Source organism: Synchytrium microbalum (genome assembly GCF_006535985.1).
Source record: "Synchytrium microbalum strain JEL517 chromosome Unknown SmJEL517_scf0046, whole genome shotgun sequence".
Classification (NCBI taxonomy): domain Eukaryota; kingdom Fungi; phylum Chytridiomycota; class Chytridiomycetes; order Synchytriales; family Synchytriaceae; genus Synchytrium; species Synchytrium microbalum.
The window spans coordinates 90,475-111,101 of NW_022158395.1; the positions used below are offsets into that span (position 1 = coordinate 90,475).

Sequence of the window (20,627 nt, forward strand, 5' to 3'; positions counted from 1 at the left end):
AACCCGTCGACGATGTCAGACGCGACAAAGAGACGACGATCGTTCTAATGCCTACCAGCACAAGCAGCATTCAACTGCAAAATTGGATTGCAAAGTCTTTCTGACTTAAGGTCTTTTGCTGAAAGTAGTTGACAGGTGAGTGAAATTTGCTGTACATAGCAATGTTGACTTTGAAGCCCACCTTTGCAAGACACGTACAAGTCACACGCAACAGCAGACTTGCCAACACAGATTCGTTCCAAATCATCGGATGCAGACGCAACAGGATACTAGACACATTTTGACAGTTAGTATAAAATGTCTTAAACACGTAATTTCAAGTGTAAATCAAGTTCTTTTACATCCATAATTCGTAACTGAATTCAATATAACTTAATAACAGTAGATTGTCATACATGGAAGGTCTTGCATTGTGCATTCCAAGGTTCTTGAAAGCAGTTCAAGGCATGAGAGACATGAATGACCATGCTAACAAGCAATACTGGTAGAAATAGCATGTTGTTTATGTCTTGATTGCCTCCCAGTATGGCGATCGATAGGAGAGTTCTTCAGCTTACGATGGGTTGAATGTGTGTTGGAGTTTTGAGGGAGGTTGGCTTGTGTGACTTTTACATTTTCCACAATCTGACGAAGAAGTATGGAGACGCAGTCTCTTAAAGTCCCAATAATAGAACTGGGAGAACCGAGGGCGAGCTTTGATAGTACTGCCAGGAGTTCCACAGTACCTTCAGCCGTTTACAATGGTCCAAAATGGAGACAATTGGCGTCCAAAACATTACTTCAGGACTTATTTGGCATTCGTTCCGCCAATGAAGGCCATGATTCTACACAGCCGATTCCGAAAAGTAAGGATCTGTTTCCTTGAAACTTGATTTGGAAGTAGTATCTCAGGTTGTTTGTTTTTCAGATATGGATATTGTCCATTTTATGGATGATCAGTCGGTTCGAGATCGAATGTATGTCAAAGGATCTCCAGCTAGAGCTGCCATTGACGGAGATTTGGATGCGTAAGTCCTCATTTTGGGGTTGGATATGGTGCATCCTTGTTACTGAACGCATGGTGGTTTTATTGATTGTAAAGGCTGAAGGCACACGTCGAACAGGACAGCAACATTCTGTTTTCGCTGCCTGGTACGTGTATCTTTATGGAGAGCTTGTCTTCACGGACGCTGAACGAGAAACCCTCATAGGAGTAACATTGCTCCATATGGCGCTATTCAAAGGAAGCTCAAACGCAGACTGTGCCAAATACTTGATCAAGGAGCACGGACAGCGCAGGTAATCAAAATTTTAAACGATGTCAAGCCATTTTAATCACCTCTTTCTCTATAGGGATCGGCATGGTATTCGGCTAGTGGACGCTACAATGACTTCACGAGTATTCACAGGACAAACAGCAGCACATTGCGCATGTTTGCTCAAATCTGAAGAAGATGCAGTTGCAATACTCTATGCTTTACATGAAGCAGGTGTTGATTTCCAGAGTAGTAGGTGCACGGGAGAAATGTATACTTCAGAAGTCGAAATTGGGCAATCTGTGCTAGCTTTTGCTGCCACGTCGGGCAAGCTGCGAGCTGTAGAGTTCTTACTGAGTAGAGGGTGTGATGTTAATGGCGATGAAGGTGATGGGAGTACTGTTTTGCATTACGCGGTGAGTTGACCAAGCAGTCTTTGGTTGAAACCCAAAATTGGTATGGCTGCTCAGCCTGTTTTTGTTTATAGCTTCGATGGAGAGATTTAGAAATGTACAGGTTTCTTGTAACGAATGGTGGTATACCGGTGCGAAATCATGCAGGTTACTCTCCATTCTTGGTTGCTGTCGATCAAGGCGATTATGACACTGTGTCTGCATTGTTATCAGGTCAGCAAAAAGCCCATATGTAGTATTTCATGATTACAAGCTTCCGTAAAACTCACTATTCTTACGCAACTGCCTTGATAGATCAGAAACTAGAGCTATGGAGAGTTGGAAAGGTCGTGCGGAACTTGTACCCAATCGAAGAGATAGACCCGGCACTCTGTCATCCACAAATCTCAGCGTTGGAAATCATTGACAAGAAACGAGACGCTAAACTAGCTTCACACCCTGTGTTTGAAGCATGCTTACTAGCTAAATGGAAGCATCGTACGTGGTCAAGCGTCAATGATTTGGGAGTATTTGAACTCACGCGTACACTCATGATTAGATGCACACAGACTCGAATTCACGACGTTCATCATCCATGCCTCGTATTTAGCATGTGTCCTTTCGGCACTCCAATTACTTCCATCAGACGACGATGGAAACTTAAGATTTGACTATGGAGGAACAAACTGGGCTCGATTGCCGCTAGAGCTTATTACAGTTTCTGGTGCAATAGTTATGCTTTTCTATGATTTGCTGTTGCAAGGGTTTGAGAGATACATCAAACTTGTTTATGCTATTTTCCAACCTGGATGGGAGGTAAGAAGAATGCAGCAAAACCAAATATGAAGCATTGGATAGAATGTTTTTTTTTGGTTTTACTTTTAGATTGGATTCTTCAAAGTGCTCTATGGCTCGTGTGTTATCGCAGCGCTCATATGTCGATGTGCACAAGCGTATCAAGCTGAAACTATCATTTGTTCTATTGGAATAGTCGTTGGGTGCTTACAATTAGTACCCTCCATTCATCTTCATGTGCATCTGCGTCTGACATGTCATTCAATTTCTAGATTCTTTACACTACTGTCATACGGCTACATATCTCGTCGCTTCGGAACACTGATTGCCATCTTGTCAAGAGTGATTGTCAGAGATGTTGGAAGCTGGCTGGGTCTCTACTCGCTATTCTGGTTTAGCTTCTCGAATGCCTTTTCGCTAATCATGAAGGATGTCGATGGGTTTGGAACACTTGAAACATGCATGCTAAAGACATTCTTGATTACATTGGGGATTTATAACTATGGATCTTATAGCAACGCCTCGCCTTTTGCTACGATTCTATTCGTTGCTTATTGTGAGTGTTACACAGAATTTGAAACAAGGTTTATGGGGATAATTTAACGCCTTTTCATAAACATAGTGTTTCTGACGGTGATATTGCTCATCAACCTGCTCATTGCGATGCTATCAAGCACTTTGAATATTATGTAAGTTCACGTGAGCAAACATTGGTTTGGTCTGGAGATCTGCTTGCAACCCACCAAGCTGGTTTCTGCACAAAGCGCACAAAGCGGAGATATGACACAGATCATCGAGTCCAAAATCCGAGACGGCGAAGAAAAAAACACAGCTAACCTATCCGCAATATATCATATGTGTAGATATGGCGAGTCGGTCTTGACCTGGAGGCTACGAATGTTGTCGACCATATTTCATCTGGAAAACGGGTTGATGAATTGGGGTGCACGAGATCTGCTTTGCATTGGATGGGAGTTTGAGTCTCGAGCATTTGTGATGCTGCATCAGTATGAAGTGAGTCAAGGATTGAAAACAGTGGGTATCACATATGGCAACCCCGCATGTGAGATAGTATATGAACCGACAGTTTTTATATAAATTAATGCGAGCTTTGAATTGTATTGACTTTCAATGCGAAAGGTTGCGAAATCCCTCTGCTAGTCTTCAAGTTTGTGGATGATGTGGCACTTTGACTTGATTGTTATAGTTTTCCCAACATTCGCAACCCAAGCAAGCCAGGTTATACCGAAATCCGTCCTTGGTCTAGGTGTCTGCTCAGCCTTGATGATGATTGCTTCCCCCTTGCGCTTTTTCGGTTTCCATACTAATCCGCTCAGTTGGGCAACACACCCAGGCTACCTGTTCAGTCAAGTTGCTGCTGCCTATCCGATCATAACAGATTATAGCGGGCATCTGCTGTTGAGCTTATCCGATATCGTATACCCTAGACGGGTCAATCTCTCTCGCCTCCTCTTCCTTCCTCTTGGACAAGAGAGAAAATAGCTTTGCAGCATGGATATATCATCATTGCTCAACAATAGCGACGACAACGCTACGCTAGTGTTGCCTGCTCTGCCGCTGCTGCTTCCCGCTACTATATCCCCTCAGCATCACCATCATTCATCGTCATCACCAAGTCCAGTATCAGCCAGCCAACTACCAGTGCCAGTTTATGGCATCAAAAAGTGGAGTCAGGTCTTAAATCCCGCTGAGACGGATCCAACAAAGAAACGAAGACAACGAGGCTCTGCTTGTGAGACCTGTCGCAGGTATATCCACTGTACTTGCCTTGTTTTTGCATAATGCATTGGAGTTTGACAGCTTTGCATTGATCAACACCGAATATCGCCATACTAACATCTGATCTTCTACATCTATTCAATAGACGAAAACGAAGATGCGATGGAGCTCGCCCAATGTGTGGAAGCTGTAGCTCATCCTTCAAGAAAGGATCATGCAAATACAATGATACCACCACCACAACCCCAAGCGACAATAACAATAACAAGGCCTTCATCACAACATCATCATCCTCATCATCGTCGTCTAATGCCTCTATAATACCACAATACACATCTCCAGCACGTCCTCGACCAATCATCCCACAACAGCCACACCATATATTACTACAACACTCTCAACCACCTTCGCCATCGGGATACATGCACCCTCCATATTACCCAACAGCACCAGCACATAGCAATAGTCTTCCATACATGGCAGCTCCATCGAAATACGACTTGAAGGAATCAGTCTATTATCATCACCAACAGCAGCAACTACAACAGCAGCAACCACCATATTATTATCATCCTCAACCGCAACAGCTACCACAGGGTCAACAATCAGTGAGTTATGTCGCGTGGCAACCAAACGCAATGTATCATGACTGGAAGTTGCCAGTAGTGCCTGTGGGTGGTGGAATATCGGATATAGGTCATGCGTCACATACGCTCTAGATTTGGAAAGAACAGCTGCTAAATCTTTGAATGTGGCTAGCATGAATTTATTCACACACCCCGAAATCCTATAAAAGCCTTAAACTGTAACGTTTGCTTCCATTATTAGTCATGTCGTTAGAATCAAATATATTAAAAAGTAGTACCCCAAAGCTCCAACTTTTGGTGGTTAGCTTGCGCGCTTGGCCTTGCACGTAATCTAAAGTTTCGTTTCATAGTTTTAAAAGGAATGTCCCTTCCGAAAACTATGAATGTTGCTTCCCGAATGCTTGGCGCAAGAGACTTAATAGGCTGAGATGATCCGTGGAACTTTTTGGTCTGAGGTCAAACATCCCTTGCGGAAGATCTATGATTTGCGAAAAGGAAAAAATTCTCGTCATAAGCGCACTCCACCTTCACATTCATTCCACGTTCACCCGGCCTCCAAAAACCCAAATTAATGCTACGATTCTCAGGACTGATGGTTGCGATTCTCTACATCACTCCCACCATAGCGACTCAGGAGGTTGGGCGAGCAAACAAGTCATTGTTTTGGTACCCCGGATCCCCGACGATTAACCTTGATTAACCATCACATACACTGATGATGAGGCTACTATCAAATAAGGGAGTACAATGTGTTATGAATACTCTGTGACGACTACCGTGCCTTGAAACTGCTTGTGGATGCTTCGAACTTTGTTTGCGTCCAACTTTGTAGACTTGCTGAATAGCCGAACCATTTGGGAAAGGTGGAACGAATAGCCCCAATTGCATAGCACCGTCAATCTTATGGTATTATACAAATAAGGTACTTTCTCACTAAACCTTTCACGGAGAAGCTTTGTCGCTTTTCCGCTTAGCTCGGAATCCAAGCATCCTCACCATAACGCAGAAAGTGAGTTTAGTCGTGATAGACGAGCCATGGACAACCTTTCCGACACTCACTCATTCATTCTTATAAGCATATGAATCATATTTTAAGTTGTGTGGTGGCTCTAATTTGGTTTCACTCTTGTACAAGATTGAAGCTTTGATCGTTGGCAACCATTCTACCACTAGATCTGGATCCACGATTCTATCCTGAACTCAAGTACAAATTGCATCGTAATGGAGCTGCTGAAGTTCTGGTAGGCTTCAAATGAACTCGTGTACTGGAGACTGCCTCCACAACCTGTAGCAGTGATGTGTCTCTGGCTATTCCCCGTAGTAGCAGAACTATATAACTGAGATTTGGTAATTGAGACATTGACGCAACTGTTAAGAAGAGCCACGTGTGAGGATGGGAGGGTATACAAAGGCGTGTCGTGTTTTCGGTTTCAAGCTTGAACACGATGTGTGATGTCGACGAGGTCTGATGTTGACGAAAGGAATAACCACGAACCAGGGAGATCACGATGTGCAAGGATAGAGTGCCTTATTGTTTGCTCTTATTGCTCATGTTGCTTGTGAATGAAGACGAGAAAACTTATGCATACGTGTCCACGTATTTGGAGCACATAGCTTGTACATGGATGGGGTTGAATAATGAATCTTTTGGGTGTATGAAATCATCTTGATATGGTTGTCTTCAAACCGTAGTTTGGGTTGGATGCGAGTTCTCTACAGTTCAGGCGAAGTCACGGTGTGCTCGATGAATGTTTTGATGAATGATAATAAATGACGCGAAATTATAGCTTTGTCACAGCATCCTGTTTTCAAAATTTCATCTACTAAACATCACTGAGAAGATCAAGAGTCTCGCATTTACATCGTTCCCTGGACAAGAAGAACTTGCCAAGTTCATAGTCCATTCCGACTGCTAGGATGCCACCGTGCTGCCTCCTATAACTTCATACAGCTTCTCCTTTAAAAGGCTTGACAAGATAATGTCAGACATTGCTTCGCAGATCGCATCAGGAATACTGGGCTCTGTCGAGCTGCATCAGGACGAATGGACATTTCAAGTGTCTCCAAATGGTATAACGAGCTGATCTGTACTGTTCTTTCTAGGTTGGATTGGTGTTTTTGACGTTTTTGGAAAGCTGACATTCAAATCATTCATCGTAGCAAATTTATGGAAACCCGTCTCTGATCTAGTGCAAATTACACCAAAGTCGTGTATATATCATCGTCCCAGGAGCGCAGTGCTAAAAAGTCGGGCTGGATATGGTCCTGCGTTGCCTTGGACCGAGTTTTCTAAATCGGTGTGTTGCTAGTCAGGTTTCTTTTTACAACACGAGTTTCAAGATAAACAGAATCCTGAATTCATTTTTGTGCTTAGTCTGATTATTTGACAGCTTCAAATCCAGCCGACTATGTTCCAAGTGATCTTGTACAGGACTTGTTGAAGGAGGATTTCGAGTTTGAACGGGATCATGGAGGGTTGTATCGTTATGGGAACTGCTTGAGTCTGGATGATGATGTTATGCTGTGCCCCGGTGGTGTTTGTATGAATGAGCTGTGTAAGTTTTGTTGGCGCAACAAAAATCTATCGACCGATATTTGGATGATTGATCAAGACAACTAAAATCGCACTTTTTTTCATAGTCGCCTTCCATCTTGAACCTTCAAAGAAGAGACGAACGCCATGTATACCGCGTATACCCAGGAAACCGCTTTTGAAGTTTAAGACATCGATACTTCAAATCATATCCTCTTTCACAGGTGAAAAAAAGCACGACTCACGACGTAACAAACACGATTCATCGCTGACCCATTTTTCGCAAATGTTACTTTTAGGAACGACAGCCATTAGAAATCACTCCTCCATCAGTTTCCTAAAACGAAACGACGAGTACGCATACACTCATGTTGGATCACTGCCATTTAGTCGTCAACCACTTGATGTCAATTGGCATTCAGCTGTACCTGGTCTGGCTAGCATCGTGTTCGAAGGTGGACATGTCGCGTTGTGGGACGATGGTTCTGCTGACACGTAAGCATAGAACCGATAGCTCGACGGCTTTTTTGCCATCATATCTCAGCATAATTTTCTATAGCTGTGACACTGTGCGTGAGCCACACGAGGACGACGATACTACATACCTGGCTTGTGAATTCGGTGCACATCCTCGTACACTGTACTTGGCAAGTTCTACTCATATTGAAATGATGGATTTTCGTGTGAGTATTTAACTGTTCTCACAATACAATGGGATATGGAATAAGGTCTGAGTGAGATTTTTTTGGCCGCTCACTTTGCTGTCCTTTATCGTTTTAGACTGCTTCATCCGAAGTCACTTTTCAATACGATGGCATTTCCTCATTTGCGCGATCAAGGCATATACCCTTCTTGATGGCTGTAGCACATAAAAAGGCAGTGGCAATTCACGATTTGAGAATGCCAAAGCATCCAGTACTTGAATGGGCCAAGCCTTCTGATGACGATGATAAGGCTTTTCATATGGAGTTTGTTGAACGGGATGACGATAGTAAGTTGAGAGTCTACCTTGTGTATTGCAACGAGAGAGATGAAGGAAACTCACTCATATACCGCGCTGATGCTTTCTGTCATTTCTACGCAGGACTATTATTCACTGCCTCTCGCTCATACGGTGTAGTAAGCTACACAACATCACAATCATCACCCTACCAATCCCTCCAACACCCATACCGCTTCAAACCCTTCTACCGTCACCCATTCGCAACGCAAGACCTTCCAAACAGCCATGCATATCTCGCGCCAAACAATATAAATCCACTACCACCCTACCTGCTTGGGAGTAAGATATGGCAGCCCAGTGGTGGCTCGCTTGGTATCATCCAAATGGCTGCTAATGGAGCTATTTATGTTCAGCAGTATCGTGATGATGAGGAGAATTATCGAAACGATGATGGGGAAGAGGACGACGATCAGGTTGAAGTCGATGCTGCTATATACCATGCTGAAAAGGAGATGGTTTTGTTTGAGCAGGGGAAGCATGTGGATTTGGTGAAGAGTCATGATGTTGTGGACTTTGGTGGTGTTTGGAAATGTGAGTACGAGTGTTGAGCATTTGGAGTTCCTCATAACTTTCTTTGTGAATTTTTTTTGGTTGGAAACTGAATCTCACCACTTTGTTATAGATGCCAAGACTGCTCTTGTAGAAGATGATGCAGTTCCGGAAGCTTTGGAAGAGGTGACTTCGGCTGTGTATACGCAGTAAGTCATCCGACACATGTCACTCTTTTTTCTCCTTTGATGATATTCATCTTCTCTTCATCTGCTATTTGAGCCACGAATTGCTCTACTCGAAACCAACATCTAGAGGCTCTCCAGCTCTGAAACATTCCATGAGACATATCCCTGTAGAGCCAACAGTACCAGAAGGCTATAAAGCTCTAGAATTGGATTTACGCTCACTGCTACTGAATGACGATGCTACTGACTCTCGAGACCTGGTCTTGTCTGTCTTTAATCCAGTCAATCACGATGCAGAACGCACACGTATAGCACTAGATTGGGCACAAGCTGATGTCGCATCGTGCACCCGAGTCTTTATTCCCGAAACGATTTCTGGATTTGTCAATAAGAGTAATAATAATGACGGCACAGCTACAGCAACAGTAGATTCAACAGCAGCAGACAGAATGTACAGTACACCACTAGCACCAAACAATACCTTCAAAATGTCACGAATGGCTACCCGCTTATCTGAGATATGGAAGGTCGACGATTACTACACAGGACGATTACCACCAGTCAGTAAAATGCACAAGAGATCAAATGCTGCTCAAAAGTATATCAAAATTGATCCCAAGACTGGTAAACCTCTGGTTGCTGCTGTTGCACCTTCGTCATTGGCTACAGAAATGGATGTTGATGATGTGCCTCAAACACCTCGACATCGTAACGAAGAGGATGATATAGACGATGGCGAGGATGTACCAACCACGCTACCACTGAATAGTAACCTTGCTACGCCACCCAAACTGAAACGCAGGCTTACACAATCGCAGCAAGCTGATGATAACGCTGGTAGTGGTAGTAGTAGTCTACCGGTTGTGTTGTCGCAATCTCGGCCTAGTGGGAGTGGTAGTGGTAGTTTATTGGCGTCTCAGTCATTACATATGTCGCAAATGTCGAGATTGGGTAGTCTTTTAGGTGATGAATCTGTTGGAGGTAGTCAGAGTCCTAGTCAGAGTCAAGGGACGGCTAGTCAGCCGAAGAAGAAGAAGGCGAGGAAGGCTGGATTCTAAGAGCGCTGCCCGAAAAAGTAGAGAATGTATAAATTATTCACACAAGCATAACTTATGATGAGGTTTTTTTTTGTAAATACTATATAATAGAGCTTGTTTGCATAGAGTAGAAGACAGGGGTAGAAGAACACCTGATGTGGCAAGTCGCTGCTAAATACGTGCCGTTTAATCCCAGATCCAATCCTAATCGCAGCAAACGTCCCATTGCCAGTCCCGTTACTGGGAACAAAATTACAAACCTTGAATGACTGAATCCATTGTCGAATTAGGCACTATTACACCAGCCCAGTTCCGCACACTGAGCTGTGTGCACCTGATACCCAGTCTACTTAACAAACGTAACTTGCTGCGATACTGAGGCAACTTTCATAGACATTAAGCGACATCTGTAACTCCAGAGTCTCCGTATTGGCCACTCTCTCGTGTCTGTATTCCAAATGAAGTGTGTTTGAGCTTGAAGCACACAGGATGATAGATTCGACGATGAACGCACACATTGAGGATTCTAACAAACAAGAAAAGCCATCGAAACGGTTTCTCCATACAGGTAAATCCACGAATCCTTCAAAACGTTCCAAAAATTCCGTGCATGTAGCACTACTTGAACGATTTTGCAAATAATTTGGCAAACTGCCTCAATTGAGCGATGCTCATGCACAAACACGAGCATACTAGCAGGAGACACCTCATACTGAAACAAGCCTACATTCTCTATATCTTCCAAGTGCGACAAGCTGTCATTCCACGCCATCGTCCTGCATTCATTGCCTCCTTCAACGTACTTGACAAGCGTTCAGTGAGTTTTTGAGCAGTCCAACGGAAATTTAGCCGCGTCAAACTCATAATTAAATACTATAAATCACATAAGAGCTTGAAATGCGGCGTCTAGAGCCTACTTTCTTAGAGCGACCGGCAGAAAGGTGTCCTGCGTTTTTCTGTAAACGCAATCAACGTTTGGTTTTGATGACGGTGGAGAAGTAATACTTTCAAATCGGATTTTAGAGACGAGGATATTCGTGAATCCACGTCTGTCAGCATGTTGAACCGCTACCAGATGTCATATTTCGGTGGGCACATCCTCTGCACGAATTAGTCCAAACATAAACCAATACAATGGAATATTCGACGGTCGTTATCTTCGGAGTGCTATTCGTTGACGCTCCACGTTGAAATCACGTCGAATGGCACGGTTTTGTAACCTCCTTTCTTGCCGTGAATCGTGGAAACGACAACATTTGATCTCGACTGTTTAAATGTTGGTCGACGTGTCAAGCACATGCCAATCCTCCACAGAATGTGTGGATTTGCTAGTATAAGGTCTCTCGTAGCTGTACGATCTCTAAAACGTTATTTTGCAGCAGTCTGATCTTGAACAGACTGTGAGTGCCCGATATGGAAGGCGGTATAGAGTCTCGGTAGTAATCTACGTGAGATTACACGTGTTTACACCACCAGCAGCACTCTGCTTTGTTCGGCAGATAGCTCCTATTGGATTCTGCTGCTGCATACACTCGCTCCCTCATTCAGCACAAACCAGCTTATAAGAAGGACGACTTATAAGCCCAAGAACAGAAGACGCAACGGTGCTGATACTAGTAAGGTAACTACATACTCGATATCTCGCCTTTCCTTGTCCTTTTTCTTATTCGCTTCATATTGGAATCTTGATTCACCGCTAACCTCACAAACACCTTTTTGATTAGAACAGGACAACTACATCAAAAGCAAATTGAAATCTCCAGAAAGCAACGTTATCTGCATCCTTATTCAATCTCATGGTATGTACCGCGTCTCCTTTCAAAGTTCTCCATCAACGACACCATCACTTGGGTTGGCATCAGAACTTGTGTGTTTTTGTTTCAATTTTGGGAATTTCATGAAGAGAAGGTCCAAAAAGGAGGAAAGAAGGCGGAGAAAGTGTAGAGGATATATTCTAGATTGTCTATACCGAGTTGCTTTGGCTCCAAGACCTCATTGATACAACCTGCTCTTGTTGCTTTAACCATAGTCTAACAAGAAACTTGAACCTTTACACAAATCTAGATGGATATGCCTAGTGTGGAATCTACCAGAGTTCTCGGAGGTCAATTCGAGTTGGGAAATAAGCTGGGATCTGGTGGTTATGGAACAGTTTATAGTGGTAAGCCTGCTTTCTGTCTCTTCTCTATTTGGGTTTGTGGAATGGTGTCTAGCGCCAGTATAAGGTCATGTGCATTTTCCCTCACACCCTTATTCCGATTAGGTGTCAATAGGTTGACTGGTGAATCTCTTGCAATCAAAATGCAAAAGCGCGTAAGAGGCCGCTGTGAGTTGAAGCACGAGTACAAGGTTTATCAAGTTTTGAGCAGTGAGGGTAAGCTTAATTCCAGTCTTCTCAGTAGCAGTCTTTAATGTACTCTTGTACTTTCGTACAATCTTCTCTCTCGTTCGTTGCTAATGACTTGTTGCTTTGTAGTTGGCATTCCACGAGCCTATGCTTATGATGAAGATGGTGATGATGTGTATCTCGCTATGGATCTGCTGGGACCTAGTTTAGAAGACTTGATGAAGGCCTGCGGTGGTTGTTTCTCCATCAAGACCGTCGCCATGATTGGCATTCAACTCGTAAGTTATTGCTTTTAGGTTCAATATCACAGGAAATAAGTATTAACGAGACCTCTCTGCTTTGTTATGATAGATTGCTCGTTTGGAAAGTGTGCACCGAAACAAATACTTGTATCGCGACAGCAAAGCGGCCAACTTTGTTATCGGTCGAGACAGAAGCAACCCCACCATCTACATTCTGGACTTCGGTATCGCCAAGTCGTACCTCAACTCTAGAACCAAGAAGCATGTCCGCTATCAGCCATGTGTAGATGTCATTGGAACTCCGTGGTTTATGTCTGCTCGAGCTCACAACGGATGTGGTATGTATTTTTGTAAAGTTTTATGCTTTATTGTCCCTAGTGTGTCTAACAAGCTCTTGTTCCTTTAGAACAATCACGCCGTGACGATATGGAATCTTTGGGATACACGCTTATCTATATGCTACGTCGTTCTTTGCCATGGTCAGTCCTCGGAGATCCAGAAGATGATGACGAGGCTGTAGACAAGCAGATTGCCAAAATGAAATCGACTATTACTATTGATGAGCTTTGTGCTGGGTGTCCAGGTAAAACTTTGAAAGTATTTGATTTGGAACATTAAGACTAACTCATTCAATGTAGCCGAGTTCAAAGATTTCTTCTCGCATACTGGTTCATTGGAATTCGAACAAGCACCAGATTATGAATATCTCAAGTCAGTGCTGTTGCAAGGTATGTAGCATGTCAAGAGTGCTTCATTGGTCTGACTATGTTTTCGCTAACCGAGCTTCTTTGATAGTATTGGTCAATTTGGGTGACTCAAATGACAATATATACGATTGGATTGCTCCTACGGCTGTTGTTGGTGCTGTGCCATCAGCTTCACCCGAATCGGTAGTCAAGGATACGGACTCAGGAGAATCAGATTACTCGGCCGCATCATCAACAGCATCATCGGCAGATGACAGCTCTTCTTCATCAACAGTCCCCAGCATCGAAAATGCTATATGCGTACCTGCTACTGAGGAAACTCTGGACAAGGGACAACGCCAAGTAGTTGGAAGTGTTCAATTGGGTACTAGCGTTAAAGGGTCGGACGACAAGTTGCTCTCTGGTGGCCTCAAGGATAGGATACTACGAAGATACTTCAACCGACATCTGAAAACGCAACCACCATCCTCATTATTGGCACAGATATACCCTGAAGTGGGAACTGTTGGCCCAACCGCCTCAAACGCTTGCTCGGTTGGCATCAAACGTAAACGAGATGACAAGGAAAAACATGGCAAATGGAAATGGTGGAAAGCCATGGTCGGCTGGTTACCCTTTGGTAACATGAAAAATAAAAGGCAGTCTTCGTTTTAGGTGATGTCCACTTTTTATAGTAATTTCTCAAGTACCCGCCCGGTATCCAACTTCTTTAAAACTTTTGAAATCTATGTATTATTGATTAGTCTAGGAACATGTGTATGGACCTTGTTACAGGTCGCCTATAACGACGCCGGACTTTTTGGACAAACATCGCCCAAACCTCTAGCAATCATCGAATGTAAAAAAAACCAGAAATACAGTTTAGAACAAAATATAAAATAGTTTTGAATCACTTGTTGACTTTGTAGAATCGCACTTTCTTCGCTTGAGTAAAAGTTGTTGCAAATCTGCGTTATGAGAATAAGCTGGTTGCATTGTATAAAGCATCCCAAACCAAAATAAAGTCGAAGTATTGATGGGTTTGCACTTCATGTCAAACCGAATCCAGCGGAGTGGGTTCTCGACCGAGAAACAAATAAAACACATAATCATGATACTTCCAAGTCCTAAATTAACCAAGCAGCACAACACCAACTACAACAGCAACTCTAACCACATACATCGATACCTCCTTCGGCCTGAACCCACCACCACTCACACAAGTGCGACGCGAGAAAAAGGATTGGAAAGATGAGGAAACACCCCGAGTTGATTCCGCCCAGTCTCTTCATCGTATCGTTAGACATCACTTCCATCTTAAATACCAACATCGTATTGTTTATGGAGCATCTAGTAGCATCAAATGTGCTACATTAACATCTAATTGACATAGACCATCCATAAATTGAAGTGTAAACTCCAAGATGTCAGAGGATGCGGGTAGCGTATCCATGTAATATCGTCCACTCCACGAATAAGAGCACTTCGAAAATCTACGAAAAGTGGTGAGAAAGGGCCTGCAAAAACACAAGAATGTACGATTCCTTCCAGAGGCGGTGAAATACGTGAGTGAAGGCGACTTCAGAGACTGGCAAAAAATTCTGTCAGTCCTATAATCAATATTGAATATTCAATGCTCAGCTAGCCTCTTCTGTCTCTTCCATTCTACAATCTAATTCACTTCCTCCCAAACTTCAATCTTGGAATCACTTCTTTAACCACCAGCTACATTTTCATCATATAATCGACACACAGCTTGAGCAGCCAGAAAAAAGGCGTGAGTTGTCATTGTTACCATCATGAAACAGAATGCAACACTAGTCAAATAATGAATATGAAACTAGTCAAATGCCGGATGTGACTTATTGGACAGCCGGATGTGATTTATTGGACAGCGTTCAAGTGTCCTTCGAATTTCTAGCGCAATAAAGAATGAATACACCGGACAACTTCATACGCCCTTGCAAACAACCACGCTTTCTTACCTCAAGACGGGGAAATCAGTCAAAGAATATGTCAACACCAATGAATACGTCTGAAGGTCTGACATGGACAAATCCACTATTGAGTTAGAACTAACCAAGATTGAGGTAGGACCGAAACCCCAACCTATTGTTAGGTTCACTCATACATTGATGTCCGTGATCGTGTTGTCATTCTCCTGATAGGACACTTCATAGCTGTATAGCTCCTTTGTCACCACCTCAACAAGCAATCAACTCCGTCTTGTCCACTATCATTTTGTCTGGTGGAATTGGTGTACTAGCGACCAAGAATCCAGCAGTCGTAGTATAAGAGGCAGAGTTTGTATTCGTTGCGATAGACTCGAAGACACGTCCCAAACAGAATCACATTCTTGTCAGGGGTCCAGCAGCCAACAAGTTCGGCTATCCAAACTAACGCCCGGTGCGTGGAGGATATTGACATGAGGATCCATGACTGCAGTCCATTTTATAGAACTTTTGAGGTTACGTCGTGATGTTTTAGTGCATACGGCTGATGATGGATAAAGTCCATAACCCAGAAAAGGAGTGTTCATGTGCCTCTCTGAGATCACACAAACCAACTCCTGCTGATAGACTCTGTAAACAGTGACTTCTAGAAGATACCTTTCAACTCCTATTGAGCCCTCCCGCCTTTCTCATCTAATAGATCGCATAGCAAAATGTGACAACATGCAGTCTTCCCGGTTTTGTTGCGAAACATGTTATTTGTTTGGAATCCTAAGTACCAACTGACTTTGTGAGACATAACCCTTTTCAAGAGGCAATATCGAACTAACAGCATCACGTATCCAAGATGAGGTGAAGTCTGTCTTACAGATGCAAAAAAACGGCAAAAAAGGCAGCAAAGTCATATGTCATGAGGTAACAGCTCTAGCTTTATTCTACACAATCTCTTCATCCTTATCATCTTCTTCATCATCCTCATCACTTCCATCCTTCATATCTACATCTTCTTGAGCATCTAGCAGGATCAACGGTGCTACTTCATCGTCTATCGGCACTAGCCCATCCATAGATTGAAGCGTATACTCCAAGATATACGAAGATGTGAGTAGCGTATCCATGTTCTTGTAATGCCGTTCTGTATACGGTATGAGTGATTCAAGAATCTAAAATCCAGCCAATTGAGTTAAAGGTAGGCAAAAAACGCATGAGATATGGATAGCAGATTTACCTCCTTGATTTTAGATAGGGACAACACACGTTCAATAGGTATAAACCTAACAACAACTCCCAGCACAGATTGAGCGACTCTGGATCCTCGATTCGAGGTATTCCAATCTCGAATGTAGTGTAGCAGTTTAACGAGATCTGGATCTGAAAGATTTATAATGACTTGATCTACTGCTTCGGAACCGGTACAAGCTGTAGCAGATGTTCGTTGGTCAAGCACTTTACCAAAGAGTTCGAGAAGACGAACAGGTTGGTCTAATTGTAGTGCTAGTTCAATAGCGGATTTGTAGTCTCGTCTTTGGAGGTAGTTTTGAAGATTCTGTTCCCTACATGGCAGAAGGACAGTGTCAAGTTATCATCAACCGGACAAAAAACTGACTACAAAAACAACAAATGATTACTTTTCCACACGTTCAGCTTGCTCCTTCTCCTTCTCCTCTTCAACAATCTGCGTCACATCCTCCCAAACTACAATCTTGGAATCGGCTCCTCCGCTAGCAACAACATCTTCATAACCATCGTCCAATCGACGAACAGCCAAAGCCCATATCTTGTCATCGTGACCATCCAAAGTGGTACTACAATCGTTCGTTTTGATATTCCATATTTTCACTAGTCCGTCTGATCCAGATGTCACTAGTTGAGTACCGGAAGTGATATAGTGGACTCGAAGGACAGAGTTCAAGTGGCCTTCAAATGTCTATCGGGAAAAGCAATGAGCAAAAAAAACACGATTCCCAACCATTTGGTTGGTTACCTTCAGACACGAATAATCAGTCAACGACCATATCCTGACTGTTTTGTCACCACTAGATGACGCTACTGTAGGATCAACCGGCGAGAACGCAACAGACCATACACCTCGTTTGTGGCCATTACACGTTCCAAGTAATGTCCCAGTCTCGACAGACCATATCTTAAGTGTCTTGTCTTGTGACCCAGTAGCGAATACTTTGTCATTGGGAGCCACTGCTACTGAGTTGATGTCTTTTTCATGAGCTTTGAATGTGTACAAGGCCTTGGCCTTTTCAGGATTTTCGGTTGTGTTAGTCAAATCTATTGCAAAGGAAAGATTTTAGAACCACAAAAAAAAGGAAGTTTCCAACATTGCACAAGTCTTACTGAGGGTTGAAAGATTCCACATCTTTATGGTACGATCTTGTGATCCAGTTATAGCAAACTTGAGGCCCTTGCGTGATATAGCAATAGCACCAATTGATTCTGTATGGCCGACCATTTGTGCAAGACACTGATACCTGGTTTTACACGGGGCATGGTGAGCAAAAAACCTGAATGTTACGCCATTGCGATAGATCTCACATACCTGTCATCAACATTCAGCTCCTTATCAAAGGACATCCTCCAAACCATCCCAATCCCATCCTTCCCACCCGTAGCCAACAGATCGTATTCACCAGCTCGAATGACATCTATACAAATGACTACATCAGAATGTCCATATACGACATCGACTGATCCATTCGATAAGTCATAGACTCGTAACTGTTCCGAGTTAGTCGCAACGACAAGATGAGAGCCGTGTGGTCCAGCAAATGCTAAATCTATGACTTCATCGTTGTATCCGGCTATTTGCCTTGTTTGAGTGAAATCGGGAAGGGAGAAGAAGAGGAGATTAAAGTCGGATGTGACTGATATTAGATGGTTGGATTCTTTGTCGTATCTAAACATTATTGAGTCAGCACAATAGGAGCACCCATGAGTTAAAAAAATCGAGGAATTCTCTATCACGTACATGATGTCTGTGATGGTATGTTTGGCATGCTTTTGAGGTTGTTGTTCATATATACATTCGCCCGATAGGACATTCCATAGCTGAATAATCCCCTTTTCACCAGCCGAATAGGCAACCAAATCCTTCTTGCCCACCATTGTCCTTTCTGTTCCAGGAATGGGTGTACCAGCTACCAAGAATCCAGCAGCTTCTATACTTTCATATACGGGCACAGTCTGTATTTGTTGTGGCGGTGACAATGATACATCCCAGACAGTCATGACCTTGTCACGGGCAGCAGCCAGCAGGTATCGACCATCCAAACTAAAGTCCAGTGCACGAACCACACTAACGTGGGTATCCAAGACTGCTATACATTTCCTTGATGTCAAGTCCCATACTCGGATTTGGCCATCGTCAGATCCACTGACTAGTCGTATTCTCCTCTTGTCTGGGTGGAACTTGACGGATGCGACGACACCTTTGTGACCTTTGAGATTGTGTGTTGCGAAACCTTGATCTACGTCCCATACTTTGATTGTCGAGTCTGCTGATCCTGTAGCGCAGAGAGTTGACGTTGGATCAAAGTCCATGCATAGAACGGGAGCTTCGTGTGCCTTTTGTAAGATGCGAAAAAAAGTAAGATCCGGGTAGACAGCTTGCATGGGGTCTCATGAAACACACCTTCCAACTCTTGACAAGCTCTCCCGACTCTACATCCCATAGCTTTAACAGCAAGCTACGTGCAGAAGTGACGAGGTGCCGTCCATTTGGTTTGATTGCCAAACAAGTAAGTTGATCAGAATCCTAAGTAGCAACTACATTGTTAGATTCTATGTTCGTAGTAGCGATCAGAGCAAAATCATCACAATAATTCACATACACTCTCTAATTTACGCCTTGTTTGACCGGTTGATAGGTCTGTAATCACGACATTCTCGCCGACTGACGAAAACAGGCATTCGTTGGAAATCGCTGCTCGACCATTAGCAAAGATGGGCTCTATCGATCTAAATGATCGCAAGTCTGTCTTGAGTCGACTGGAACTAGCTGATATAGTCATCTTTGTCGAATGTAGTATATTTGAAGTTTTGCAAAAAAAAAAAAAAAAGGGAACTGCAACACATAGCAGTTGTCGTTGAGGAGAGCTGAAACGCGTTCAAAGTGTATCTGAAGCGTTGACCATTAATTAAATTGCCCTGCCATATCAAATTGTGGCCGATCGGTATTGAGTATTCGCAGCAATGCGCTGTGAGAACTCACAAGACACTGGGTGACAACAAACTGCTATTGGAAAGGATGAAATAATATTTATGCTGCTTTGCCTATCTGCTGCTGATGCATTCAATTGCTTCAATACTACTAACAGGGTTAGTTAGATCTCTCAGATCTCCCATCGTATGGGAAAGCATTGTCAACCACCACAAACAGAACTGCCAATATGTGAGTACGAAGTACTCAGTTTAGCTCCGTACTCAATGCTCATCTCAGAACGGACATCATCGAACGCACCATCCCGTAGGAGCTGTAATAGCATTCATGCTGCCAAGTGTCGATTCACACCGTGCAAAGGGTTCCATTACCCTTGCACGAGTCGTTTCCAGGCCCCATCTCTGGAGATGGCTTTTGGCCAGTCTGGTTCACTCAAGGCGGAGCCAACAGATGAATATACACAGTCGGGGCCTTCTGTGAGGGTCATCGAATATCTTTGATCGAGTCAGCGAGTGATGATCATCCTGAGGTTCTACATTATATGGAATGACGATATCATCCTCATCGTCTTCAGTCTATTTCGTGGAAATATGTCAGCTCAATTCAAGTAAAATGGAATGGGCAATATGAGACAAGTTCCAGCATCGCGTCACGCAGCTTACCTCAGTCTCTGACAATATGTGATCAACATGGTATCTCCAAAGCGTTTCGACTTGTTGACCTCGAAGACTAGTAACTCGTTGCCTAATGATTCCGCCAACAGCATCCAAAGACTTCTGCACTTTTTTCAGACCACGCATCACGAGATCGTCGAGATAATATACGGCCCAGAATGGTGGTGTATATCCAAATTGCCCGATAGTTGCGAGAAGGGTATAGAAAGCTATTAGCAAAGGCGAATACACCGCTCCAAGCTCGGCTTCAGAATAACAGGCCAAGTCCAAAGTGCGAGTACTTCTCGCTTAGAGTCATTAGAGAAATGAAATACCCAATTGATATATTCCAAGATTTTACCGTGTAGAGACCTTCAAGAAAGGTCGTAACCAAAAACACAGATTTGAGATCGTGATACACTCTTAACGTACATACGATATCTGCTCTTGCTGCTGATCAGGATAAGAGTGAGCCTGAAAGACAGGAGAGGATGTGCAAGTCAGTTATGAGTTGACCTTGTTTTCAAAATGTTTGACCTAATCAAATTACTTGCCATCATCCCGCCAGACTGAGCAA

At 43.3% G+C, this 20,627-nt stretch overlaps 2 protein-coding genes across 2 annotated transcripts; one reads left to right on the plus strand and one right to left on the minus strand.

Moving 5' to 3' along the window:
• Window positions 1–12,063: 12,063 nt before the first annotated feature.
• On the plus strand, window positions 12,064–13,949 carry SmJEL517_g05292 (uncharacterized protein; the record flags this gene model as incomplete). The annotated part of the gene is made up of 7 exons (XM_031171218.1): window positions 12,064–12,160; window positions 12,263–12,373; window positions 12,476–12,624; window positions 12,698–12,926; window positions 12,995–13,171; window positions 13,227–13,316; window positions 13,384–13,949. 7 exons carry the CDS (start codon window positions 12,064–12,066, stop codon window positions 13,947–13,949), a joined length of 1,419 nt encoding a protein of 472 aa, XP_031022821.1.
• Window positions 13,950–16,161: 2,212 nt separating this feature from the next.
• SmJEL517_g05293 (uncharacterized protein) lies at window positions 16,162–19,248 on the minus strand (the record flags this gene model as incomplete). The annotated part of the gene is made up of 9 exons (XM_031171219.1): window positions 16,162–16,389; window positions 16,455–16,779; window positions 16,855–17,153; window positions 17,211–17,509; window positions 17,576–17,709; window positions 17,778–18,134; window positions 18,207–18,802; window positions 18,870–18,992; window positions 19,069–19,248. The coding sequence occupies 9 exons, from the start codon at window positions 19,246–19,248 to the stop codon at window positions 16,162–16,164; spliced, it is 2,541 nt and encodes an 846-aa protein (XP_031022820.1).
• Between the last annotated feature and the right edge of the window lie 1,379 nt (window positions 19,249–20,627).